The sequence below is a fragment of the Oryx dammah genome, unplaced genomic scaffold (genome assembly GCF_014754425.2).
Source record: "Oryx dammah isolate SB20612 unplaced genomic scaffold, SCBI_Odam_1.1 HiC_scaffold_10, whole genome shotgun sequence".
In the NCBI taxonomy this organism is placed as follows: Eukaryota; Metazoa; Chordata; class Mammalia; order Artiodactyla; family Bovidae; genus Oryx; species Oryx dammah.
Window position 1 is genome coordinate 51,899,616 of NW_024070194.1, and position 27,669 is coordinate 51,927,284.

Consider the following 27,669-nt stretch of genomic DNA (forward strand, 5'->3'; position numbering starts at 1 on the left):
ACCTACATTGTCATTTTTAGAAAAATATGATTTTGTGATTTTATGGCCATCCATGGAAGACATTTATATACTTTTTCTTTTCTTCCTTTACTTTTTTTTTTTGAAGTTGATCAGAAAGAAAGATGTGAGAGGCCTACTAATAGCTGTCTTTGATCTTCAAAGATGTGCTTTTTCACTGCTACTTCAGTTGAATATAATAGATGGAAGAAATCTACTTTTGTTCTTCATCAGTTTGTCAATATTGTTAGACCATAATAAAGGGAAGACTGCCATTGGGTATAAGTTTCCCTTTGGGTACATGAGATATAAATAAAAGGCATTTTTCATGTTTGGATCTTGTGTTGATGTAATAAGCATCATGGCAATACATGAATATCCTTTTATGGGAATATATTTAACTTTAATTATTTGTGCTTTATTGCAAAGCATAGTAGGAAGCCAAAGCCTAGAATATTCTCATTACACTGCCTATAAACATAAGCCTACTCATACTTCTCAATATCAATATTATTTTACAAAGAGCAGTTTACACTGTCATATGAACATTGTACATGTTTCAGTGTTAGGTAAAAGCACTTAGTAACCTTTTAAGAAACAAATAAATTTAGAGAACCACTGTTTTTCTCTCTGTTAAATTACAGATATGAATCTCATAAAAACTAAAAATGTTAACATTAAATATCTATCATTTAGTATTTATAAAAGATGTACCTTCAAAATATTTTTGTTTCTCTGTTTCAACTTTATTTATTAAATGTTAAATATCTGAATTATTTATTGGATTTCCTTCAGAGATCTCACCTTGTCTTTGAACAGAACTTTCACCCTTTTAATAACCCATAGACTTTTATTTTGTAATTCCATGTAGTAAAATTCATTCATAGTTTTAGCAAATGTATATACCCATGTCATCACCACTCCATACGAGATATAGAACACTTTTATCATTTCAGAAGGTGTACCAGTGTCTATAGGGGCTTCAACATTCTCCATCTCGACAACTGCAGACCTTGTGCTTATCACTGTGTATTCATTTTGCCTATATAAAAGGCAAATATGAATGGGAACACACAGTGCATTCTTTTATGTCTGGCTGCTTACATAAAGCATAATACTTCTGAAATTTGTTCAAGTCATCCTGTTAATAAGTAGTTCTTTTCATTGCTGAATAGTCTTCTGTTGTAATGGGTGTATCATAATTTGATATCCATTCACTTGTTTTTGGATAGTTGGATTGTTTCTGGTTTTTAGCTATTATGAAAAAAACTGCTGTGAAATTGATGTATAAGTTTTTTGTGGACTTAGGTTATTAGTTCTCTTGGGTAAATTCTAAGGGTAGAATTCTAGGTCTTATAGCAATGCTGTGTTTAATTTCATGAGAAATTGCCGACTATTTTTTCAAAGCGGTTTTTATCATTTTATGTTCCCATCTGCAATGAAAGAGAATTCTACTTTCTCCACATTTTTGTTGATCCTTGGTATTGTCAATCTTTTCATTTTAGCCACCAATAGTGGTGCCTCATTATTGTTTTAATTTACATGTCCCTGATGACTAGTAGGACTGAGTACTTTTTTACATGCTTATTGGCAATTCATATATTTCTTTTGTGAAGTATCCATTGAAATCATCTTGTTCATTTTTGTTTAGTATTGTCATGTGTTATATATTCTACATGCAGTTATATCTTTTGTCAGATAAATGTATGGCACATATTGTCTCCCAGTGTGTGCAGCTGGCCCTTTCTTTTTCTTAATGGTATTGTTTGAAGAGCAATGTCTTTTTTTCCCTTCATGGCTAGTGGGTTTTTTTTTTTTTTTTATGTTGTTAAGAAATCTATGTCTACTGAAGTTGTGAGGATTTTCTGTGCATTCTTCTGCAAGTTTTTTGGTGTGAGGCTTTTACATTTATGTTTATGATCCATTTTGAGTTAATTTTCCTATGTAATGTGAGTTGTGTATTCAAGGTTGTTTGTTTGCTTAGCAAAAGATATTTAATGATTCAAGTACTATTTGTTGAAAAGATTGTCATTTTTGCACTGAATTGCCTTTGCATTGTTGTTGAAAACTAATTGTCCTTGTATCTTTGGGTCAGTTTCTGGAATGGCTGTTCTATTCTATTGATCTATGTATCTTTCCCCTATGACAATAGACTCTATTACTTCATATTATGTAATTTTATAGTTTATCTTAAGATCGGGAAGTGTAAATCATCCAGATTTTTCAAAATTGGTTTGATTATCCTAGGCTTTTTATACTTCCATATACAATTTTAGAATCATTTTTCAATTTGAACTGAAGCAAAAACAAACAAACAAACAAATACAAACTTGTTGGGAATTTGATTAAGATTGGATTGAATATATAGATGAATCTTAGGACAAAGGGCATCTTTACAGTAAGTCTTCCAATCCATTATCATATTTACTTCTCTATTTATTCAAATCTTTTGAAATATCTTTCAGCTATGTTTTAAAGTTTTCACTGTAGATTTTTTCTTTCTTCCCATTAAATTTTCTGTCAAGTGCTTTATGCTTTTTATGCAGTTGTAAATGGTATTTAAAATTTTATTTTCAGTTATTTGAATAGTATTTGAAAATTAAATTGATTTTTGAATAATTATCTTGTATCCTATAAACTTATTAAACTCAGTTATTAGTTCCAGTATCTTTTAGTAAATTTCTTAGTGTATTTTACATAGACAATTGATCGTATCTGTAAGGACAGTTTTATTTTTTCCTTTTCATTATCTGTTTGTCTGTCATTCTCTATTTGTCTTTTGCCATAACTAGGACCATCTATAACATTGAATAAAAGGAGTGAGATTGGACATACTGGCCTTGCTGTTTTTCTTGACAGGAAAGCACTTAGTCCTTTACCACCCAAGTATGATGTTAAGTTTGGGTTTTTCATAGATGCCCTTCTTCTGTTGCTACTTTCCTGTCTTCTCTTTAGTTTACAGAATATTTTTAGTATTCTATTTTATGTCCTTATTTGGCTTTTTAATGATATCTCTTTTTGTATTTGCTCAAGGCCTAGCAATATGCATTCTGAAATAAATTCTTAAAGCTATCTGAATGTGGTGTGATCAGTGAGTCTGTGGTCAGTCTATAAGTTCATCAGCTCAAGGAGACTGTTTCACAGCCTTTATTTAATGTTCCTTTGATCCATAAGAAGGAAATGGCAACCCACTCCAGTGTTCTTGCCTGGAAAATCTTAGGGACGGGGGAGCCTGGTGGGCTGCCATCTCTGGGGTTGCACAGAGTCGGACACGACTGAAGCTACTTAGCAGTATCAGCAGTACTCCTTACTGGATCTGAAATACTTAATATACCACCTCTTCACACAGAGCCCTGCTCCTGCTTTCCCCTGCTTGATCTCTGCCTTTTCCCTCCTCCTTCCCTTCCTCCCCCCTCCTTCCCTTCCTCCCCTCTCCTTCCCTTCCTTCCTCCTCCTTCCCTTCCTCCCTCCCTCCCTTTCTTCTGACCTTCCTTCCTTTTCTTCCTTCCATTATTCTTTGGCCCTTGAAGAAACATCTTGACAGACTATAGAAAGGGATACAAAATTCATCCCTGTCATATCCCTGAATTCATATCACTGTCAACTCCTTCAGTAAGCTAAGTCTTGATTACTTGCTGTTTAAAATCAAATAACCAACTATGTGGTAAATGCTTGTTAGTCTGAGGGCTGTACATGATAGGAGAACCTGTAATGTTTTCTGTGCATCTCTGTGCCAATGGTTCCTTTTTTCTTTTTTGAGTATGGTTATACAGCAGCAACTTGGGAAAATAGCACACCTAACTTAGCAGAGTACATCATGAGAAATGCTGGGCTGGAAGAAACACAAGCTGGAATCAAGATTGCCAGGAGGAATATCAATAACCTCAGATATGCAGATGACACCACACTTATGGCAGAAAGTGAAGAAGAACTAAAAAGCCTCTTGATGAAAGTGAAAGTGGAGAGTTAAAAAGTTGGCTTAAAGCTCAACATTCAGAGAATGAAGATCATGGCATCTGGTCCCATCACTTCATGGGAAATAGATGGGGAAACAGTGGAAACAGTGTCAGACTTTATTTTGGGGGGCTCCAAAATCACTGCAGATGGTGATTGTACCCATGAAATTAAAAGACGCTTACTCCTTGGAAGAAAAGTTATGACCAACCTAGATAGCATATTGAAAAGTAGAGATATTACATTGCCTACAAAGGTCTGTCTAGTCAAGGCTATGGTTTTTCCCGTGGTCATGTATGGATGTGAGAGTTGGACTGTGAAGAAAGCTGAGCACTGTAGAATTGATGTGTTTGAACTGTGTTGTTGGAGAAGACTCTTGAGAGTCCCTTGGACTGCAAGGAGATCCAACCAGTCCATTCTGAAGGAGATCAGCCCTGGGTGTTCTTTGGAAAGAATGATGCTAAAGCTGAAACTCCAATACTTTGGCCACCTCATGCAAAGAGTTGACTCACTGGAAAAGACTCTGATGCTGGGAGGGATTGGGGGCAGGAGGAGAAGGGGACGACAGGGGATAAGATGGCTGGATGGCATCATCGACTTGATGGACGTGAGTTTGAGCGAATCCGAGAGATGGTGATGGACAGGGAGGCCTGGCGTGCTGCAATTCATGGGGTCGCAAAGAGTTGGACACGACTGAACAACTGAACTGAACTACCCTCATTTTTTTTTCATTCATCATAAAAGTAATAGTTTATTCTCTAAAACCTGCCCATCAGGGACTTGAGTTACTCTGGGATCCTAGATTTATGTTATTACCAGATAAAGTTGAAGATACACTGAAACCAGATTTTCTTTCAGAAATACCTCTGACTTGGAGGGCATAGGAGATTAAGTGGGTTGGTCAGTGACTAGAGAGCATGAAGAGATGAATAGATCAAATTGAAACTGGTAAAGTAGAAAAGTTAGTAGTTATTTAGGAAATAAATTATCCTATCTAAAAGGTTTATATGAATGATCTCATTTATTCCTTGTATTTATGCTTTGCCTTTCTTACACTTCTCTATTCCATTTTAGAGTGTAGTGATGATCTCTATCATTTACTGAGCACATACTATGTTCAGTTCAGTTCAGTTCAGTTGCTCAGTCATGTCCGACTCTTTGTGACCCCATGGACCACAGCATGCCATGCCCCCCTGTCCATTCCAACTCCCAGAGTGCACTCAAACCCATGTCCATTGAGTCGATGATGCCATCCAACCATCTTACCCTCTGTCATCCCCTTCTCCTCCCACCTTCAATCTTTCCCAGCATCAGAGTCTTTTCAAATGAGCCAGTTCTTCGCATCAGGTGGCCAAAATATTGGAGGTTCAGCTTCAATATCAGTCCTTCCAATGAATATTCAGGACTGATTTCCTTTAGGATGGATTGGTTGGATCTCCTTGCAGTCCAAGGGACTCTAAAGAGTCTTTTCCAACACCATAGTTAAAGAGCATCAGTTCTTTGGTGCTCAGCTTTCTTTATAGTCCAACTCTCACATCCATAGATGACAGCTGGAAAAACCATAGCTTTGACTGGATGGACCTTTGTTGGCAAAGTAATGTCTCTGCTTTTTAATATGCTGTCTAGGTTGGTCATAACTTTTCTTCCAAGGAGTAAGCGTCTTTTAATTTCATGGCTGCAATCACCATCTGCAGTGATTTTGGAGCCCCCCAAAATAGTCTGACACTGTTTCCACTGTTTCCCCATCTATTTCCCATGAAGTGATGGGACCAGATGCCATGATCTTAATTTTCTGAATGTTGAGCTTTAAGCCAACTTTTTCACTCTCCACTTTCACTTTCATCAAGAGGCTCTTTAGTTCTTCTTCACTTTCTGCCATAAGTGTGGTATCATCTGCATATCTGAGGTTATTGATATTTCTCCCGGAAATCTTCATTCAAGCTGTGCTTCATCCAGTCCAGCATTTCTCATGATGTACTCTGCATATAAGTTAAATAAGCAGGGTGACAATATACAGCCTTGACATACTCTTTTCCTATTTGGAACCAGTCTGTTGTTCCATGTCCAGTTCTAGCTGTTGCTTCTTGACCTGCCTACAGATTTCTGAGGAGGTAGGTCAGGTAGTCTGGTCTTCCTGTCTCTTTAAGAATTTTCCACAGTTTGTTGTGATCCACACAGTCAAAAGCTTTGGCATAGTCAATAAAGCATGAACAATACCATGTTCAAATCCTTTAATTGTATTATCTCTGACCTTTGGGTATATACTCAAAAACAGTTACATCTCCATTTTCTAGATGAGGCTCAGAACAGGAAGCAACTTGCCTAAGGTTGTACAGCTTGGTGGTATCTGACCTGGGCATTGATTCAAGGTCATTCCCATCCCTGGGTCTTGTCTCCTGTTCATCCCCATGTGGCTGAGTACTGGCTTTGTCTTTTCTCATACATGCATGCTTTGACAAAAACCATTTTGAAAGAAAGTTTGAAAGAACTGAATTATCGCTAAGCCTTCCCCTGTGATTTCTGTAGGTAAGCCTAGTTTTTAATGTTTATGATAATTTGCATGGATTAGGAAAAGTTAAAGTACTTCCAAGAACCAAAAAGTTGTGATTACATGTAACTACTTCCACCATATAGCTTAGGTTTACTATTAGTAATTGTTTTTGCCTTTGAGATTTCGAAAATTCTTTGAACATCCCAGAATGGCATATTGAAAATCAAATGTATTAGCATAAATTAATGACGTGTATATAACTAAATGTCTTATAAATGTATTGTCTTGTAAATTATTTTTCCTCTTGGGATCTGTTTCTTTTTACAGCATGCTTGAACGACTATACAGAAGAATCTGGGACTTTCACTTCTCCATACTTCCCCCGTTTTTACCCCAACAACTTGGAATGCATTTATAGGATCACAGTGGAAAGCAGCCAACAGATTGCATTACACTTCACAAACTTCTCCTTGGAGGATGCCATTGGTAGTACATGTGTAGCAGATTATGTGGAAATCAGGTAAGCACCTTTATTTCATTATAATCTTTTTTTTCTTATTTATTTTCACTTTTAGTTTTTCTTGGAAAGGATAAGAAAAAAATAAAGAAAATTTTCTGTGAAGCTCCTTTTTGTGCTCTTTCTTACAAGATATAAAGTTTGTCGTTTGGAACCTGACTTAGCAGTAGGAAAACAGAAAGGCTTGTGAATTTCAGTGCAAGGCTTTTTTCTTTAATTCTTTAGTGCTTTGAAAGGATGGGTTTTTTAAAGTTATATTTGCAGTAAGGGTGAGTTAAGGTATATATTAATATCTCCCCAGATCATTATTGTTGTTTTAGTTGCTATGTTATGTTTGACTCTTTTGCGACCCCATGGACTATAGCCCACCAGGCTTCTGTGTCCATGGGATTTCCAGATTATTGCAGCGAGTTAAATTAGCCTAATAATTTGGTGCTCATCTGTGTTAAAGTTTTTATTTGGCATTTCAAAGGCTAGAATCTTATACTATTTTATAATAAATTTAGTTCTCTGATATAAAGTAAGCTACTTAAACAGTAAATCACAGTTCCTTGATGCTGGGAAAGATTGATGGCAGGAGGAAAAGGGGGTGACAGGGGATGAGATGGTTGAATGGCATCCCCAACTCGATGCACATGAGTTTGAGCAGACATAGTGAAGGACAGGGAAGCCCGGCATGCTGCAGTTCATGGGGCTGCAAAGAGTCGAACATGACTTAGCGACTGAACACCACCACCATATCATGCTAAAATAAGATGATTTTCTTAATTATCAGCAGTCATTGGTTGAATGAATCTTTTTTTAGGCTTGGAAAATACAGATTATAAACTATAGATAGTAAACTAGATTTAAGACCCCAAAAGTTCTTAGGGAAGGAAGTATTTTTAAAACTATGCGTAACTGTGTCAAATATATTACATTTTGAAAACTTTCAAATTGAACTTTCAAATTCAAATTCAAGTTTCTCTGTAAAATTAAGCCACATTTGTTTATATTGTTAATAATTTTTGTTTCTTTATCTTTTGTTCTGTGACACATTTGCCAGATGCTTTATTTGAAAAGGAGAAGATTAAGTACTTTTTCTCCATTTGTAATTGGGTGTATAAAATTTCAGGTCAACAATAAATGATGATGATTTTATTCATTGTTATTCACATGCTATTTAATACAATGAAAAACTGAAAGCTTGCAATTGTTTTTAGAATATTTCTGAGAGAGGTTGACTGACAAATGGATCTGTTTTTGATCTCAAAGTTAATTAATGTTAAATGTTTATATTATAACCTAATAACCTAATAAATGATCACACCTATATTTTGTCACAGGAATGGAGGCTATGAAAATTCACCACTCCTGGGGCAATACTGTGGCTCAAATTTACCTCCAAGAATCATCTCCCACAGTAACAAGTTATGGTTAAAATTTAAGAGTGACTTCTTCGGCTCTGGGCCTGGATTCTCAGCTTACTGGGATGGGTCCTTAACAGGTAAATGGCCAAGACTTGTCCTTTATTGGAGAGTCCAATCTGATTGGATTTTTCATTCTTGGATTGCTGTGCTCTTACCTATTTTTTTTTCCTAGCTGTGTTTTGTCAGTAGTATTTGTAATAAACCAACATTGTGAATATTTCTGAATTAACCCTAGCTGTTTTGTTTTTGTTTTTATTTTTGAAGGACATAGTAAGGGAAAATGTCATATTCTCTGGTATAGTTCATCAAGTTGGTCATCTTGGTTGGGAAAAGGAAAGTACATTGATGTGAATTGAGATTTTAGGCCAACTAGTCTTTGGTGGTGCAGGGTTGTTTTGCAACCTGGCTTTTAAGGGGAGCGACAGTAGCACCAGTTTGAAATAGACAAGAGAATTCCGTTTTACAGAAAGAGAAGGCTGTGTGTTATCCCCAGTCTTTCTCCCGCAGGTTGTGGGGGCAATCTCACCACGTCCACCGGCACATTCACGTCCCCCAACTACCCGATGCCCTACTATCACAGCTCTGAGTGCTCCTGGTGGCTGAAGGCCAGCCGTGGCAGTCCGTTCCTGCTGGAGTTTGAAGACTTCCATTTGGAGTATCATCCAAACTGTAGTCAAGACTATCTGGCTGTATGTATGAAGTTTCACTTGTAGCTCTCACTGCTCCCATCTTGCCCAGTGCACATCGATGCATCATCTTTTGTTTCTGATATTCAGGGAAAGGGATCGTTTAAACAATATCCACATTAAAAATTTAAACAAAATAAAAAATTAAAAGAAAATTTGATGAAAATACCTTTCTAAGTACAGCATATATTAATGAATGGCTTGGTACACTAAGTCTTTAAAATATATTGAATATAGACTGTTAAGATACGGTTAAAAATCTCCTGAAAGGGGTTATGAGATTTATCATAGTTATTATCTACATGATTTCTATATATGTATTGAAAACTAACAATCTAGAGGACTGTGTCAGAGGTTGAATTAAAGAAGATAACTGAAGCAATAAAACAGAGCTTTTTACAATACCATTAAGTCACCATCTCCATTAAATAACCATCTAAATAAAAAATGTGTTAAAATGTCATAAATGATAAACTATGAAATAAAAAAGCAAGGAAGACTACTGATAATAGTTATGGTCTCAAAAACATATAACAATCCTTTATTTTCAATCTTTACATTTCAGGCTAGGTTCTCTCCCTTACTCTTATATACAGCCACAACTTGAGCACATAGCTCAAGTTTATAGACATTTAAATACAATTTTATAAGATATTTGATTCAGGGCTCTTCTATTGTTATATCATTTTGTATTTCTTCCCCACTTATCAAGAATTGCAGAGTCATTTAGATAATGTTACAGCCATAATCATCTGACATTTAAAATATTTTCTTGGGACTTCCTTGGTGGTCTAGTGATTAAGACTCTGGGCTTCCATTGCAGGGGGCACAAGTTTGATCCCTGGTCAGGGAACTAAGATCTTGCATGCCTTGTGGCATGACAAGAAAACAAACAAATAAACAAATAATAAAATGTTTTCTTAAAGGTATATGATGGGTCAAGTACCAGCTCTCATCTGTTAACTCAGCTTTGTGGGAATGAGAAACCACCTGTTATCCGTTCCAGTGGAGACAGCATGTCTTTAAAACTGAGGACAGATGAAGGCCAGCAAGGAGGTGGCTTCCTGGTTAAATACCAGCAGAGTAAGTGTGTGTACTGCTTGCTCAGTGACTGCAGTGGATATTCAGTCTCTTGAATGAGGCAAATTGAAAGAAGTGTAACCCATTGGTTTGAGCAACTGAAATAAATCTTAGCTCCTTATGAAAAAGTTTAACTCTGTTTGATGGAGAAATGCTTACACATTGAGTATAATGTCATGTAACTAATACATGTGGTAAGCTCAGAAACCTGGAAGAAGAATTTGCTGAGATAGTCACAATTCAGATAGCCACAATTTAAAGATTGGTGTAACTGGTTAGCAGCTAATGGGTTTTCATCTGAATTAAACATGACAGTCTTCTAATTGGGACTGTCAATAATGGGACACTATTCTATTATACAAAGTTATCCAACACTATTGTTTTTGTCTTCTATCTCAAAAGGTAGTTAAATTTTATTGAGGGAAACTGTTGACCTCAGTGTCTTACAAATGGTGTCCCAGTCACCTGTCAAGAAGCAATGTAGGAGAAATGCAACTACGAACCACATTTTTCAGCGACAGTTTTTCAATATATTTATTTTCCCATTCTCTTTTATTATACATCATACAGTATGAAAAAGACTGGAGAAAAAGCATACCTAGGCCTCATTCAAGTCATTAAGTTTGGTGGAATTTGGCAGTGGCTCCCAAGACTAGCCATACGTAGAAGTGCCTAGTATGGTTGTGTTGAAAACTCAGCTAAAGAAAATGCCACCATCGGATTGAAGACTTTTTTTTTTTCAAAATTTAATGTTTTCATTTCTTCTTCAAATCTTTTACATTGCTTCTATTCAACTGAATCTTCCTGATGACTAACTAGAGGAATAACAGAGTCTTTATTATGAATTTCATGCTGACTTTTGAATGTTGAACAAAGCCATGTTGTTAATCATTTTTAGCACTCACATAAGACTTTGTGTTTCTAAACTGTTGAATTTAAAGGTCAAGATTTCTGTCTCTTCCAAATGCTAAAGTTAGAAAAACAGAAGCATAGAATGTTTAATACACTTTTCTAAACAAACAAATTAGACTGATGTGTGAGTCAGGCTACGCTATTCTGCTCTGCACCAATTCACAGGAACATGATGCCAATTTTAACACAGGCAATTTTCATGACACTTTAAAGTTTATGAATTCATTTAGATATTATTTCACATTTGTTCTAGATGGAGACTATTTCCATATAAAAATGCTGCACCAGCTACCTTTGTATGTATGCATCTTTTTATGTGTATGTGTGTGTGTGTGTGTGTATACATACATATATATGTTTCTTTTTAACGTAGATGTTTTCCTATAGAAAAATCATACACATCTTGGGGCAACTATGATAACGTATGATAGTGGTTAACAGTCATTGTTATTTTTCCCAGCATGTGATAACGTGGTGATTGTAAATCAAACCTATGGCATCTTGGAGAGTATACATTATCCAAATCCCTATTCGGTCAACCAGCGTTGCAACTGGACCATCCAAGCAACAACTGGAAACACTGTGAATTATATGTTTTTAGCATTTGAATTGGAATATTACACAAACTGCTCCACTGACTATTTAGAGGTATGTATTCTGAAGCTAAATAATCACTGCATTTTCTGTTCAATTTAGCAAACCAAGGTAAGTTATCATGCTTTGCAGAACCAAACCATTCACCCTGTCCTATATGTCTGTAATATGCTGACTATACATGGTATTTGGACAGATGTGTTTCATGTCTCTTGCATTACATCATCTTAATAATAAGGGTATTTAATCCATTAAATTATATGCACAAATAACTATCTGTGTTTTAAGGTTTCAGTGTAACTTCTGGACTGAGTAACCTCATCTTACCTAAAAAATGCAGAAGTAGAAGAAAAACTTCTGGTTTTATTGGTTATTTTTTTTGTTCTTATTTATAAAGAGAGATCAGAAAGTATTTAAATATCATGACTTTAATACCTAATTAAGCTGATACTGGGAATCATGTTTTGATTCTTGTGTTTTATTTTTACACCTGAGTTCATTTCAGTTAATTTTTCTCTTTGTAAAACTGAAGTTTCTATTTGTTATAATAATGACCACAAGTAGCATTTATTGAACTTTCTGTATACAATGCTATGCAATGAAAGTTGCTAGAAAATTAGGTACCTCCAAATAGAAGGTAATATGCTACTTTTATGATAAAATATTTTATTTACCAAAGCTTTTCTGTTGATTTGAATATGCAACTTTGTGGAGGTATAGATTGAAAAGTTAGGTGGTTACTTATCTTTCTTTATTAATGTAATTATTTAATCATATAGAAAATTATATATTTTATAAGCCATTGTATTAATTTAGAATGTTAGTTTCCACTTTCATAAAACAATTTTACTCAGACTGTTTACATATATTTTGACATCTAGTTCTCATCATTAATAAAATCACTTTTGAGTCACTTAACACATCATCTTTATCTCCATCTCCATGCTAGCATATAATACTTCTAATCCACATATAATGTTTTCACTAGAGATCTTTTCTAAGAGGCCAGTCCCCACTCTGATAACATTAGGACATTTCCTGTATCCCTTCTATCCACAACTTAATAATTGAGTATCGTTCTCTTTAAGATGAACAGTGATTTTTGAAAGTCTTGCCTGCAAAGACTTTCACCATCCAGTGTGTGTAACTTTCAGGACATAGTCCCAGGGTGGGGGAGGGGGTGGTGGTGTGGGAATCACATAAAAAGCCTTTATCTTTGTAAAAGTGTTTTAACCCTCTTTTTAAGCAATTCTTTAAAAAAAAAAAAAAGCTAGCATTGATGGAGGTCATTTGAGATTATCATATCTTTTCAAAATAGCCCTTTTGTTTTTCAAAGCAAAGAAGAAAAAGCTTTGAGAGACTTAGTAAGGTGCTAAATATTAATATATGGATTCCTTGCCTTTGAAGGATATTTTGGGGGGTTAAAAAAATCTTGCTTTATATTTAGAAAAACTCAGTATTAGAGAAATAGTAACCATAGTGTTTACCCACCAGAAAGTTATATTTACTAGTGGTCAAAGAAAACATGAGACAACATGAAACAAACATTAAAAGAGCACAAACGTGACAGAGATTTTAAAATCCCCTTTCCTTAATCTGTGGGCTTCCCTGGTAGCTCAGCTGGTAAAGAATCTACCTGCAATGCAGGAGACCCTAGTTTGATTCCTGGGTCAGGAAGATTTGCTGGAGAAAGGATAGGCCATCCACTCCAGTATTCTTAGGCTTCCCTGGTGGCTCAGATGGTGAAGTATCCACCTGCAATATGGGAGACCTGGGTTTAATCCCTGGGTTTGGAAAATCTCCTGGAGAAGGGAACAGCTACACAGTCCAGTATTCTTGCTTAGAGAATTCCATGGACAGAGGAGCCTGGCAGGCTGCAGTCCACTGGGTCACAGAGAGTCAGACACGACTGAGTGGCTTTCACTTTCTCGATCTAGTGCTCAGGTGGTCTTCACAACTTGACAATGCCATATCTGTCTCATTCCATGTACCTGGAGCAATCACCTTCTTTTCTTTACCTGGTCAGATTTTGTTCATTCTTTAGGAAAAAATACAAAGGTTTCTTTCAAAGCCACTTGTTCATACCACAGACATAGCAGTTTGTCATATCATATTTTTACCATGTGTGATTGTGCCCACATGCCCTACTGGACTGTAAGCTTTTTGAAGGTGAGAACTATCTCCAGCTAACTTTGTAACCCAGGCCCTGATTACAGAATTGAGGTCTTATGGGAGTTCAGTAAGTTCAGGTTAAACTGAACATCACAGCCATATTTTAGCATCAGCTGAAAGATAAGCTATAAGAAAGAACTGAATTCCAAACTGGCATTTTTGTGTAATCTCTACACATTCACTACAATTCTACCACTTTGAGCACATACCAAAATAGAATTCATGGGTGTGCAGAGTATTGCGTGTTTACCAATCTGCTGGGCGCCTTATTTGATAAAAGCACAATGCAGAGAGCGGGGCCAACAGGAAGCTTTTGTACTGGGCTTTAAGGGCGGCTTTGGCAGAAAGAGTGGGAGCAAATGAGATGAAACCTTTCCAGGGACCAGACTCCACCTCTTTGGACTTACTTGAGGGTGAAATGGTAACAAAATGGCCTTGGATAATTTTTGGAGGTGTTAGAAAACTTGTTCCAACAACAGCAGAGCCACTCCACAGATGATGTTACAGACGGGCCATGTATCTTGTGCAACATTGATGGTGAAAGCCACAAAAATACAGAATGAGAACCAGAAGTTCAGCTCAGCCTTCCAAAGAATGACACTGTGGCCAGAGGGAGGAGATGTTTTCCATTTCTGTAAGCCAAGGGGCAAGACCAAAGCGATTGCTACAATGGCTGGCTTATGATGGAAATTCTAAAAGCACAAATGACCATTAATGGAGAGAATAGCCACAAACATGAAACCTAGCTTCCATTATTTTATAACTTCTAGTTCAAGGGTTTTTTTCAAGTGATTTAGCCAAGTTCAAAGTGAGTAGCTGTGACTGCAGCCAGAATTGAGTTACTTTCAATTAACAGAACTGAAACTATGCAAGGGCTTGATTAGGTGCTGGTCGGACACTGTGCCCAGCTTTGCTGAGACGTGTGGGGTGGTAAAGATCCCACTGGGAAATGAATCCATCCTCTATTCCTTTGTCCTCTGGGTGAAATGAAAGGATTCAGATTTGGAAATAAAATACTTAGTGGGAGGAAGGGTCATTTGCTTAAAGGAGTAAGGCTGTGTTGCCCATGCAGTTTTAGGAAGTCAACCTTAGGATTCTTTTTGTATTTTATTACTTGATTGTGCTTTTTCATTTTTATTTTGAGACCAGGGCTGTATCTGGAAAAAGAAGTTTTTAAATCAGTATTGAAAATACAAGCAAAAGTAATGGATTTGGGAAAAATCAGCACAGAAATGTACAGGAAATCCAGAAACTGTGTTGGTTCTGGGAGCCTGTGGGTGGGGAGCTAAGGATGGAGGAAAACCAAGAGGCTTTTGTGTCGTGGAAGCTGAAGGAAGAGACTAGGATAGAAGGCGACAGTAATAAGCAAGAAGGGATGCTCCCAAGCGTCCAGAAAGGTCAGCTCCCATGGGACCCCCTCTGCTTTGTGCTCGCTGGTATGTCAGTGTCTCTTCAAATGTGGTCCAGGATTGGATTCAGTTCTCCTACTAACTTGGCATTGGACTGTATTATCTGGTTTGTGTGTTCTAGTGTTGCAGGCTGAGGTTGAATAGGTTTGTTGTTAGCCACGTCATGGTGTTAGATGATATTAAACACTTGTGGTCTCCAGGTCATTTTTACATGATTGGCAGTGACTTCATAGCCAAACATAGGATATTTCTAGTAAGTTATACTGGACTATTTGCCTCAGAATTCCATCTCACGGTGATTCCTCTAAATCCTCTGGTCTTTAGAGTATTATTTATTTGCATGTAGACTCATTGGCCTGTGACTTCTTAAAAAATAATTGATAAAATATCAGAAAGATGCTACCTGTTTCAAGTATTCTAAAATGATAGGTTTCTTGGGTTAAAACGCTTCTGTTATTGAACACTTTTGGGAAAGCACCATTCAAACGAAGTTGATAATAATAATAGCTTGTATTTGTCAAATGCATTACTTATTAGATAATTCTTGAAGCAACTGTGTGATGTAGAAAATATCATGATCTCATTTGACAGGTGAGGAAACTAAGACAAAGGCAGGTTGTCCACAGTCACACAGATTATATTACCAGAGCCAGGCTTTCCACCAGGCACTGTGGCTCCATGCCAGTGCCCCAAGCTGTGACACCACACACACTCCACGTGTGTTCTCTTTCAGAATTATCACTTGGGAGTTTCCATGGAATTCCCAAGTTGACCACTTCAGTGACCCTGTCACCAAGAGAAATTCATGCTATTTCGCATGACCTTTGCATAGGGAAAACTAGTCAATCTAATCACACTAGGACCACAGCCTTGTCTAACTCAATGAAACTAAGCCATGCCCATGGGGCAACCCAAGATGGGCTGGTCATGGTGGAGAGGTCTGACAGAATGTGGTACACTGGAGAAGGGAATGGCAAACCACTTCAGTATTCTTGCCTTGAGAACCCCATGAACAGTATGAAAAGGCAAAATGATAGGATACTGAAAGAGGAACTCCCCAGGTCAGTAGGTGCCCAACATGCTACTGGAGATCAGTGGAGAAATATCTCCAGAAAGAATGAAGGGATGGAGCCAAAGCAAAAATAATACCCAGCTGTGGATGTGACTGGTGATAGAAGCAAGGCCCGATGCTGTAAAGAGCAATATTGCATAGGAACCTGGAATGTCAGGTCCACGAATCAAGGCAAATTGGAAGTGGTCAAACAGGAGATGGCAAGAGTGAACATCGACATTCTAGGAATCAGCGAAGTAAAATGGACTGGAATGAGTGAATTTAACTCAGATGACCATTATATCTACTACTGCAGGCAGGAATCCCTCAGAAGAAATGGAGTAGCCATCATGGTCAAAAAAAGAGTCCGAAATGCAGTACTTGGATGCAATCTCAAAAACGACAGAATGATCTCTGTTCGTTTCCAAGGCAAACCATTCAATATCACAGTCATCCAAGTCTATGCCCCAACCAGTAACACTGAAGAAGCTGAAGTTGAACGGTTCTATGAAGACCTACAAGACCTTTTAGAACTAACACCCCAAAAAGATGTCCTTTTCGTTATAAGGGACTGGAATGCAAAAGTAGGAAGTCAAGAAACACCTGGAGTAACAGGCAAATTTGGCCTTGGAATGCGGAATGAAGCAGGACAAAGACTAATAGAGTTTTGCCAAGAAAATGCACTGGTCATAGCAAACACCCTCTTCCAACAACACAAGAGAAGACTCTACACATGGACATCACCAGACAGTCAACACCAAAATCAGATTGATTATATTCTCTGCAGCCAAAGATGGAGAAGCTGTATACAGTCAACAAAAATAAGACCAGGAGCTGACTGTGGCTCAGATCATGAACTCTTTATTACCAAATTCAGACTTAAATTGAAGAAAGTAGGGAAAACCGCTAGACCATTCAGGTATGACCTAAATCAAATCCCTTATGATTATACAGTGGGACTAGATCTGATAGAGTGAACTATGGAATGAGGTTCGTGACATTGTACAGGAGACAGGGATCAAGACCATCCCCATGGAAAAAAATGCAAAAAAGCAAAATGGCTGTCTGGGGAGGCCTTACAAATAGCTGTGAAAAGAAGAGAAACGAAATGCAAAGGAGAAAAGGAAAGATATAAGCATCTGAATGCAGAGTTCCAAAGAATAGCAAGAACAGATAAAAAAGCCTTCTTCAGCGATCAATGCAAAGAAATAGAGAACAAACAAAGAAAACAACAGAATGGGAAAGACTAGAAATCTCTTCAAGAAAATTAGAGATACCAAGGGAACATTTCATGCAAAGATGGGCTCTATAAAGGACAGAAATGGTATGGACCTAACAGAAGCAGAAGATATTAAGAAGAGGTGGCAAGAATACATAGAAGAACTGTACAAAAAAGATCTTCACGATCCAGATAATCACGATGGTATGATCACTCACCTAGAGCCAGACATCCTGGAATGTGAAGTCAAGTGGGCCTTAGAAAGCATCACTACGAACAAAGCTAGTGGAGGTGATGGAATTCCAGTTGAGCTATTTCAAATCCTGGAAGATGATGCTGTGAAAGTGCTGCACTCAATATGCCAGCAAATTTGGAAAACTCAACAGTGGCCACGGGACTGGAAAAGGTCAGTTTTCATTCCAATCCCAAAGAAAGGCAATGCCAAAGAATGCTCAAACTACCACACAATTGCATTCATCTCACATGCTAGTAAAGTAATGCTCAAAATTCAGCAATACATGAACCGTGAACTTCCTGATGTTCAAGCTGGTTTTAGAAAAGGCAGAGAAACCAGAGATCAAATTGCCAACATCCACTGGATCATGGAAAAGCAAGAGAGTTCCAGAAAAACATCTATTTCTGCTTTATTGACTATGCCAAAGCCTTTGACTGTGTAGATCACAATAAACTGTGGAAAAGTATGAGAGAGATGGGAATACCAGACCACCTGACCTGCCTCTTGAGAAATCTGTATGCAGGTCAGGAAGCAACAGTTAGAACTGGACATGGAACAACAGACTGGTTTCAAATAGGAAAAGGAGCGTGAAGGCTGTATATTGTCACCCTGCTTATTTAACTTCTATGCAGAGTACATCATGAGAAATGCTGGGCTGGAAGAAACACAAGCTGGAATAAAGATTGCTGGGAGAAATATCAATAACCTCAGATATGCAGATGACACCACTCTTAAGGCAGAAAGTGGGGAGGGACTAAAAAGCCTTTTGATGAAAGTGAAAGAGGAGAGTGAAAAAGTTGGCCTAAAGCTCAACATTCAGAAAATGAAGATCATGGCATCCGGTCCCATCACTTCATGGGAAATAGATGGGGAAACAGTGGAAACAGTGTCAGACTTTATTTTTCTGGGCTCCAAAATTACTGCAGATGGTGATTGCAGCCATGAAATTAAAAGACGCTTACTCCTTGGAAGAAAAGTTATGACCAACCTAGATAGCATATTCAAAAGCAGATATTACTTTGCCGACTAAGGTCCATCTAGTCAAGGCTATGGTTTTTCCAGTGGTCATGTATGGATGTGAGAATTGGACTGGGAAGAAGGCTGAGCGCCGAAGAATTGATGCTTTTGAACTGTGGTGTTGGAGAAGACTCTTGAGAGTCCCTTGGACTGCAAGGAGATCCAACCAGTCCATTCTGGAGGAGATCAGCCCTGGGATTTCTTTGGAAGGAATGATGCTAAAGCTGAAACTCCAGTACTTTGGCCACCTCATGCGAAGAGTAGACTCACTGGAAAAGACTCTGATGCTGGGAGGGATTGGAGGCAGGAGGAGAAGGGGATGACAGAGGATGAGATGGCTGGATGGCATCACTGACTCGATGGCCGTGAGTCTGAGTGAACTCTGGGAGTTGGTGATGAACAGGGAGGCCTGGCGTGCTGCGATTCATGGGGTCGCAAAGAGTCGGACACGATTGAGCAACTGAACTGAACTTGCATAGGGAAATAGTGATCATTTATTATATCTTTGCTTCATACTGACAAGTTATGTTCAGGGTCCAATGTAGAATTTTTCCCCCAAGTTATCATCCATCTTACTCATCTGTGAGATTCCAGAATAAATCTTTCCCGCGTTTTGGAAGTTAAGACATTTTCCCTTCAGACCTCTGGCATCCGCCTATGTTCTCCCTTCTGCCTTATACTCTTGGTTGTAGATACACACTCAAACTGACCCATGGGGAAAAGACTAGTGTTTGTGAAATGGCTCTTACCCTAGGAAAGTGAGAAAGAAGCCCCATGACACACGGGATCAATTGAAAAGCTGGGAGAGGGCTGGGACTAAGAAGGCTCAGGAGTGACTCCCTTCTTTTTTCTGACTTTCTTGTTTCTTACTGTGAACATAGGCTCTGTCCTCATTTTTCATCTCAAAAACTTCCTCTGAGTTTCTGCAGTTTCACAGATTTAACTTAAATAAGGGCACCCCAGCCATGAGACTGCAAGACCGTGGGCCTCAGGTGCTTACAAACAACTTGACTTTCCCTTGGTGACAGGTTACATCCGTCACCAGCTGCTCATCTCTTTGAGTCTGACAACAAGGCAAGGATCTAGCTATCAATGGATAAGTTCAGTATGACCAGCTCTGACCAGGGGCAGCAAGGTCTAGCCCTCTTGCCTGAGTTGTTCATAGTTCACATCTGTGGAAAGAGGCAAAACCTTTCAGCAGGGACATACATGGATTCTGCCGGTGTGCTAAAGCCTTTTGTTCTCTTTTTTGGCTGTGTTCTCTTTTTGCGGCTTGTGTGATCTTAGTTCCTCAACTAAGTGTTGAACCTGGGCTGTCAAGAGTGAAAGTGTGGAGTCCTAGCCACTGGACCACCGGGGGTTCCCCTGAAGTGTGGTTTGAATTGCCTATGAAGTGAGCAAGATTACACAGTTTGTTCTGTAGTGACCATACCTCTCAGGACTATACGGTGTAATGCACTTAAGCATGGGAAAATTGTTTTAAAGGCACTGACAGTCTTATCCTCTAAATTGGATTTCCTGTTTCTTCTCCCAGTTTCAAAATCATAGAGGTGTCTTTCTACTTTACCTTCATCATGTTACACTGTCTTCTGTAAGCATTGGTCCAACTCACATTTTCATCTTTCTTTTGCCCCAATCATAGCTTAAAAAAAATAGACATTTCTTTCTAACTGTGCCATATCCCAAAGTTTAGCTAATTTGTGTGTGTGCTCGTGGGATGGTCAGAAAGCTACCATGTAGGTCCATGGGTTTTTTTCTTAGACTGAGTTCTTCAGAGGGTTTCCCTTTTCTTACCTACCCCAACCCCCAAATTATTCCTGACTTTGTGGATAGAGCTTAACTTTTTTTTTTTTTAGAGTATGTCTTTTTTATTGAATTTCCTTTTTCTATTGAATTTCTTTGTTCTTTCATTAATTTTTTAATTAAAAAAATTTTTTTTTGGTCCATGTGCTCATATCTCCTTTCAGAATCTCTCTCCCTAAAGCCTCATGCCCATGACTGACATGTCATCACAGGCTCAGAGGAAATGGATCAATCACTCTCTCGTAATGGCTTGTTCATTTCTACAGTCACAACCACGTCTCTGCTGGTCAGGATTAGTTCAGGAGAGTGCATCGCTTCACTCAGCACTCTCTGACAGAGTACAGAATATAAAGAATTCAGCAAACACCATGCTTTTTTTTAAGAACAAGACACCTGTGAGATGTCCATGTAGACATCTGACCTCTGCCATTCCTGGTGTCTTTTTGCTCCACTAGTGTTGATATCTTTCCTTTAAAAGAAGAAAGCAAAAAACTTCTGCTGAGGAAGAAGGTGATGTGGAGGATAAAGCCGCCATAACTGCCTACTAAATCTGGCTTCATTCCAGAATCATTTAGGTAACTTGTTTAAAAATATATTCATAGACCCTAGACCACATCCCAGCCCCATTCCATCAAAATCCCCAGGGATCCCAACAGAGCAAACCCTCCATTAGCCTCAGTTTAGCAGCTGGGGCCACTGTCTGCAGCCCACTTCCATCACGACAGCACGTTTCATCCTCACTTCAAAACTCTCTCCTGGGAAATTGTAAGGATTATAATAGGTGTCTTCTTAGCATACACCTTCAAGGGCTGTTCCATGTTTCTTTTTCAATAGGGCTTACTTTTCCATTGCTACAGCCAAAGCTGTACAAAATCAAGCATACATTATATGCTTTGATTCACTAAGGCTTACTGATACTATTATATTTATCTCAGTACATTAAAATGTCAGATTCACTTTGCAGTGTGAGAATTCTGACTCTAAACTTCCTTCCCACCTTCTTTATTTGACACCTTTGCCACTATCATCTTCTATATATCATTTCAACATTCTTTCTAATGCCTTCCCTTTCCCCTTATGTCCATTTCAAGTCCTCTCAATTATGTCAGTGACTTCTGTCAAATGTATTTCTCTGTAGCCTTTATAAGATTCACTTCATCCCTTGCCAAATCCTCTTTCTGATGTCATCTTCCCCAGATATTTATATCATTGCTTTTTGCACTTCCATGTCCTCCTTTCAGTGACAAAACTGTGCGCTGCTAATGAAAAGCATCCTTGAGAACATCACTGATGTCCATTAGTCTTCCATTCTTACACTCATGTTGTCCAAGTTTGTAGCCTGAGCAGTATTTTCCGTAACTACATCTCTGCAGCATCAGGCCCACAGGCCTGATTAAGGAATACTGTGGGCTTTCCAGGTGGCTCAGAGGTAAAGAATCTGCCTGTCAACGCAGGAGACACAGGAGACATGGGTTCAATCCTTGGGTCAGGAAGATCCTCTGGAAATGGCAACTTGCTCCAGTATTGTTGCCTGGGAAATTCCATGGACAAAGGAGCCTGGTGGGCTATAGTCCGTGGGGTCACAAAGAGTTGGAGATGACTGAGCAACTGAGCACAGGAAAGAATACTAGCTGTTTTATGGAGAACTCAGAAATGCTCAGATGCTTAGTACAATACAAGTTTACTTCTCAGTCATGTTGGAGACCAATTCAGGTGTTCCTCTGCCTTCCGTATAGTGGCTCAGGAATGCAGACAAAGGGGAACTGCATTTGGGGAAATTACATAGCTCTTTCTGCCACACATGTTGACAGATGTCTTACAAATAAAGAGACCAGTGTTCTCATAAATTTGAGAAATGCTGAATCAAACACAATGCAACAGGATCTGTTTTGTTCTGTTTTTGCTGTAGTACTTCCTCAGGCTTTTACCGTCCTAACTAGGCATTGCTGATTTATTTATCCACACATTCAGTCACTCAAATATATTTTAGACACATGGGCTGTGGAAATACAACTGTTTTAGCATCAGTTTTCCTTGTTTTCATGGAGGAGACAGATGTTAATCAATTTATTATTGTTACTGTTGTTGTTTAGTCACTAAGTTGTGTCCACCTCTTTGAGACCCCATGGACTATTGCCCGCCAGGCTCTTCTGTCATGGGATTCTCCAGGCAAAATATACTGAAGTGGGTTGCCCTGTTCTCCTTCAGAAGATCTTCCCAATCCAGGGATAGAACCCATGTCTCTTGCATTGGCAGGCAGATTCTTTACTGCTAAACCACCAGGGAAGCCCTTAGTCAGTTTGCAACAGTATACCAATTTAGTCGCAAGTTGCATTAAATGCTATCAGGAATATTATCCAGGGTTCCTGAGGAAGAGTAACTGGACAAAGTGTTGCAGAGCTGGAGGTTTCAGTAAAGGAAGTTCTGTTTGAGGAACTGTCAAAGGCAAACGGGACTTCCCTGGTGGCTCAGATGGTAAAGTGTCTATTTCGCTTCACTTGTGTCCAACTCTTTGTGACCCCATGGCCTGTAGCCCGCCAGACTCCTCTGTCCATGGGATTTCCCAGGCAAGAATGCCGGACTGGGTTGTCATTTCCTTCTGCAAGAGATTTTCCTGATTTAAGGATCTTATATCTCCTGCATTGACAGGTGGGTTCTTTACCACTAGCACCACCTAGGAAGTTGAGTTAGGTATAAAGAAATTCCTAAATAGAGAGCATTTAATTCTTTAGGGGTGAGATATAATTAATGGTTCATCTCTCAAGACATTTAATTTTCTTCTTTTTTTCTATCTATAGCCTGCTTCCATAATGCATTTGACAATTCTCACAAAGGATAAATAGGAAAGCCAACATTTTGGTCCACTTATTTCACTCCAAGCTCTATTAAGAAATATAATGAAGAAATGCCAATTCCATTGACTAACAGGAGTTTTGGGTGTTAGCACTGTAACTTAAAAAATTATTTTTGTTACTCTCTGTTATCACAGAGAATAAGGACTTTGCTGTGTGTTTTTTTTCAATTTAACAATTCTTATTTTAAAAACTAATTGCCAATGAAGGAAATAAGAGCAATTCTTGAGTTGTTGATGTCTTTCAAAATGTTGAATTACTTCTCTATGCCTCAATTTCCAGAGCTCTAAAATGGAGATAACAATACTATCTGCATAATAGGGCTACTGGAATTTTAAAGTAGGTAATAATACATGGGGCTTCCCTGGTGGCCCAGTGGATGAGAGTCTGCCTTCTAAGGCAGGGAACACAGGTTCGATCCCTTGTCCTGGAAAATCCTACATGCCTCAGAGCAACTAAAGCTGATCTGCCTCAACTACTGAGCGTGTGTACCTACAACCCATGCTCCACAGTGAGAGCCACCACAGTGAGACCCCTGAGCACCATAACTAGAGAGTATCCCCTCTTATCACAACTAGAAAAGCCTGCGAGCAGCAACAAAGATGTAGCACAGCCATAAATTTTAAAAGTCATATGGCCTTAGACAATTACCACTTCTCAATATTCTCACCTAATAAGCTTGGAAACTTAACTGCTGCTGCTGCTGCTAAGTTGCTTCAGTCGTGTCCAACTCTGTGCGACCCCATAGATGGTAGCCCACCAGGGTCCCCCGTCCCTGGGATTCTCCAGGCAAGAACACTGGAGTGGGTTGCCATTTCCTTCTCCAATGCATGAAACTGAAAAGTGAAAATGAAGTTGCTCAGTTGTGTCCAACTCCTAGTGACCCTATGGACTGCAGCCCACCAGGCTCCTCCGTCCTTGGGATTTTCCAGGCAAGAGTACTGGAGTGGGTTAAGAGTTAAAAAAAATTTTTTTTTAATGAAGTTTGGCTCAGTGGGTAAAGAAGCTGCCTACAATGGGTGCGATTCCTGGGTTGGGAAGATTCCCTGGAGGAGGGCATGGTAACCCACTCCAGTATTCTTGTCTGGAGAATCCCATGGACAGAGGAGTCTGGAGGGCTACAGTCCATAGCTGCAAAGAGTCAGACATGACTGAAGTGACTGAGCACAGAAAAAATTAGATAATACATGGAAAGGGCTTAGAATGATACTCAGCACAGAGTAAGTGCTAATAAATATTATTTATTATTTTAATGTAAACACAATTTTATGGATAATTTGTTGTTCTAAAACATTTTGCAGTAAATGAAAAGCTACAGTTTCCAAAACAGCCTTCCCAGTGTGACTACCTTAGACTGGCTCTGTGTTGAAAGCAGGGCTTCCCTTCTCTGGCCTCTCAGATTTCCTCCCAAAGCCACAGGGATTGGGTGTTATATGAATCTAAGAGTGGTGTAGTTAAAATCCCATTTGCTGGCCAAAGAAAAGCAGAGAAGTGGAGGAGATGCGATGTGGTAGCGGCAGTGGGCCTGCACTGACTCTATTATCATGGCACCTCCTTAAACACTTCCTGGGCAGATGAGTCATGCTTCCTGGAACTGTCTGTTAGAGGAAGTTTGCTTCTAGGATGGCTGGCATGTTGCTTAGAATTCAGAGATAAGCTTTTTCAATTCTAAGGACAACCGCTATTCAAAACCACACATAAAAAGTGAAAACAGTGTGCCAAATGATTCAGTTGAGGCCGCTCTACCGGATATGAATCTAGCATTGGACAGAGCAGGAACTGGATTCAAAAGAGTTTAGAATGAAGCATATCCGCCAAATACTTTGTAGTGTCATTAATTATAACAAGAAGCATTTTAGAAGACTTTCAAGACTCCAGAGTTGCCCAAGTAAAATGTGATTTTTTAAATTACAAAATTTAAAAGGAGAGATGTTTATCTCAGTATGACCAAAATCCCTTTCCTTAAAAAATGCTAATCATTTCTCACCATCCCTCACAGTGAAGAATTTTCACGTAGTTGCATTAATTTGTTGCCGTTAATGAGGCAAACACACTAGACTTCAAAAGAGAGCCTTTGCTCTCAGATTCAAAAGAAATTGTGTTTTCCCTCTCAATATCCTCTCAAACCTGAAGGACAGGATCAGGATAAATAATAATCAGCCCTACCAATAATTTCCACACTACCTGGAAGCCAGTGAAAATTCCATTAGATGCTCAAAACTTGAAAGTGCTCTTTGCACACTTCCTTTCCCGGTGGTCCTCAGCTCACTTTGCTCCTCAGACCACAGGCATTAAGTGCATGCATGTAAGGCCCCTTCTACCATCCAACAGGCACAGGGCATGAAGGAGAAGGTGTCAATCAGAAGGCTGAATCCAAAAGTTAGGAGTTGCTGTGAATTTCGATTAATTACACTGATTGACTACTTTTTACAATGGGAACAATTTCCACCTGCAACATTTCAGAATTTTGTCAAAAATGACATATTTTAAAAAAATTATTTATTTATGGCTGTGCTGGGTCTTTGTTGCTGAAAGCAGGCTCTCTATTTGTGGCCAGCAGGGGCTACTTGCCTTCGTAGTCTGTGGGCTTCTCATTGCGGTGGCTTCAGTTGTAGAGCACCGGCTCTAGGTGCACAGGCTCAGTAGTTGCAGCATATGGGCTTAGTTGCTCCAGTGCATGTGGGATCATCCCCGGCCAGGGATCAAGTGTCCCCTGCATTGGCAGGTGGATTCTTAACTATTGTGCTACTGTGCTGTGCTTAGTTGCTCAGTCATGTCTGACTCTTTGTGACCCCATGGACTTAGCCCACCTGCCTCCTCCGTCCATGGGATTCTCCAGGCCAGAACACTGGAATGAGTTGCCTTTCCCTTCTCCAGGGGATCTTCCCAACCCAGGGATCAAACCCACGTCTCCCGCATTGCAGGTGAATTCTTTGCCATCTGAGTCACCAGGAAACCCAAGAATACTGGAGTGGGTAGCCTATCCCCTCTCCAGGGGATCTTCCCTACCCAGGAATAGAGCCGGAGTCTCCTGCATTGCAGGCAGATTCTTTACCAGCTAAGCTACCTGGGAAGCCCCTTAACTACTGTACCACCAGTTCAGTTCAGTTCAGTTCAGTTCAGTTCAGTCGCTCAGTCATATCTGACTCTTTGCGACCCCATGAATTGCAGCATGCCAGGCCTCCTTGTCCATCACCAGCTCCCAGAGTTCACTCAAACTCACGTCCATTGAGTCGGTGATGCCATCCAGCCATCTCATCCTCTGTTGTCCCCTTTTCCTCCTGCTCCCAATCCCTCCCAGCATCAAAGTCTTTTCCAATGAGTCAACTCTTCACATGAGGTGGCCAAAGTACTGGAGTTTCAGCTTTAGCATCATTCCTTCCAAAGAAATCCCAGGGCTGATCTTCAGAATGGACTGGTTGGATTTCTTTGCAGTCCAAGGGACTCTCAAGAGTCTTCTCCAACACCACAGTTCAAAAGCATCGATTCTTCGGTGCTCAGCCTTCTTCACAGTCCAACTCTCACATCCATACATGACCACTGGGAAAACCATAGCCTTGACTAGACGGACCTTAGTCGGCAAAGTAATGTCTCTGCTTTTGAATATGCTATCTAGGTTGGTCATAACTTTTCTTCCAAGGAGTAAGCATCTTTTAATTTCATGGCTGCAATCACCATCTGCAATGATTTTGGAGCCCAGGAAAATAAAGTCTGACACTGTTTCCACTGTTTCCCCATCTATTTCCCATGAAGTGATGACCAAGCAAGTCCAAAAGTGACATCTTTACCCTTCAGTTCTTACACGGACTTATTTATTGAACAAGATTTCTTACTTATTGAACAAGCTTTCTTTTCTCACCCTCCCTCAATTGGAAAAGAGTGTGTGGCTGTGCTCTGGGTCCTTCCAGCTCCAGCGTCTATGGTTTCATGTTGCGCTATAGTTATCTCCCTGTTTCTGAGTCCCTCTGTAGCAGATGGTGAGGCTCTTAGCAGGCAGAATAATTTTTTTTAATGTTGAATGCTTCACAATAGTATAGTTGGCAGAGGAAAGGCTGTGGTTCATGGAACTAAATGTTCATCGTACACATTAGGGAGAACATACTTGACTTTCAAAGCATTTCACTTCCCACTATGGAGGGAATTAGGTGCTTATTGGTCCATCAGTGACTATCAAAATTTATGTTAGTAAGAGCTCTTTAGTCCCTGGACAACTGAAAGGATGCTTTTTTAAAATACCAAATTAGTCTAATTAATAATAAAAGCCTAGTTAT

General features: G+C 39.1%; 1 protein-coding gene across 1 annotated transcript in view; it reads left to right on the forward strand.

Annotated features, from left to right (window-relative positions):
* Positions 1-27,669, forward strand: part of CUBN (cubilin) — a 263,097-nt gene that overhangs the window by 62,597 nt on the left and 172,831 nt on the right. The window contains exons 23-27 of the mRNA XM_040248967.1: positions 6,770-6,962; positions 8,285-8,445; positions 8,876-9,057; positions 9,981-10,137; positions 11,507-11,694. Coding sequence (XP_040104901.1) covers positions 6,770-6,962; positions 8,285-8,445; positions 8,876-9,057; positions 9,981-10,137; positions 11,507-11,694 — 881 coding nt within the window. The remainder of the gene's footprint in view (positions 1-6,769; positions 6,963-8,284; positions 8,446-8,875; positions 9,058-9,980; positions 10,138-11,506; positions 11,695-27,669) is intronic.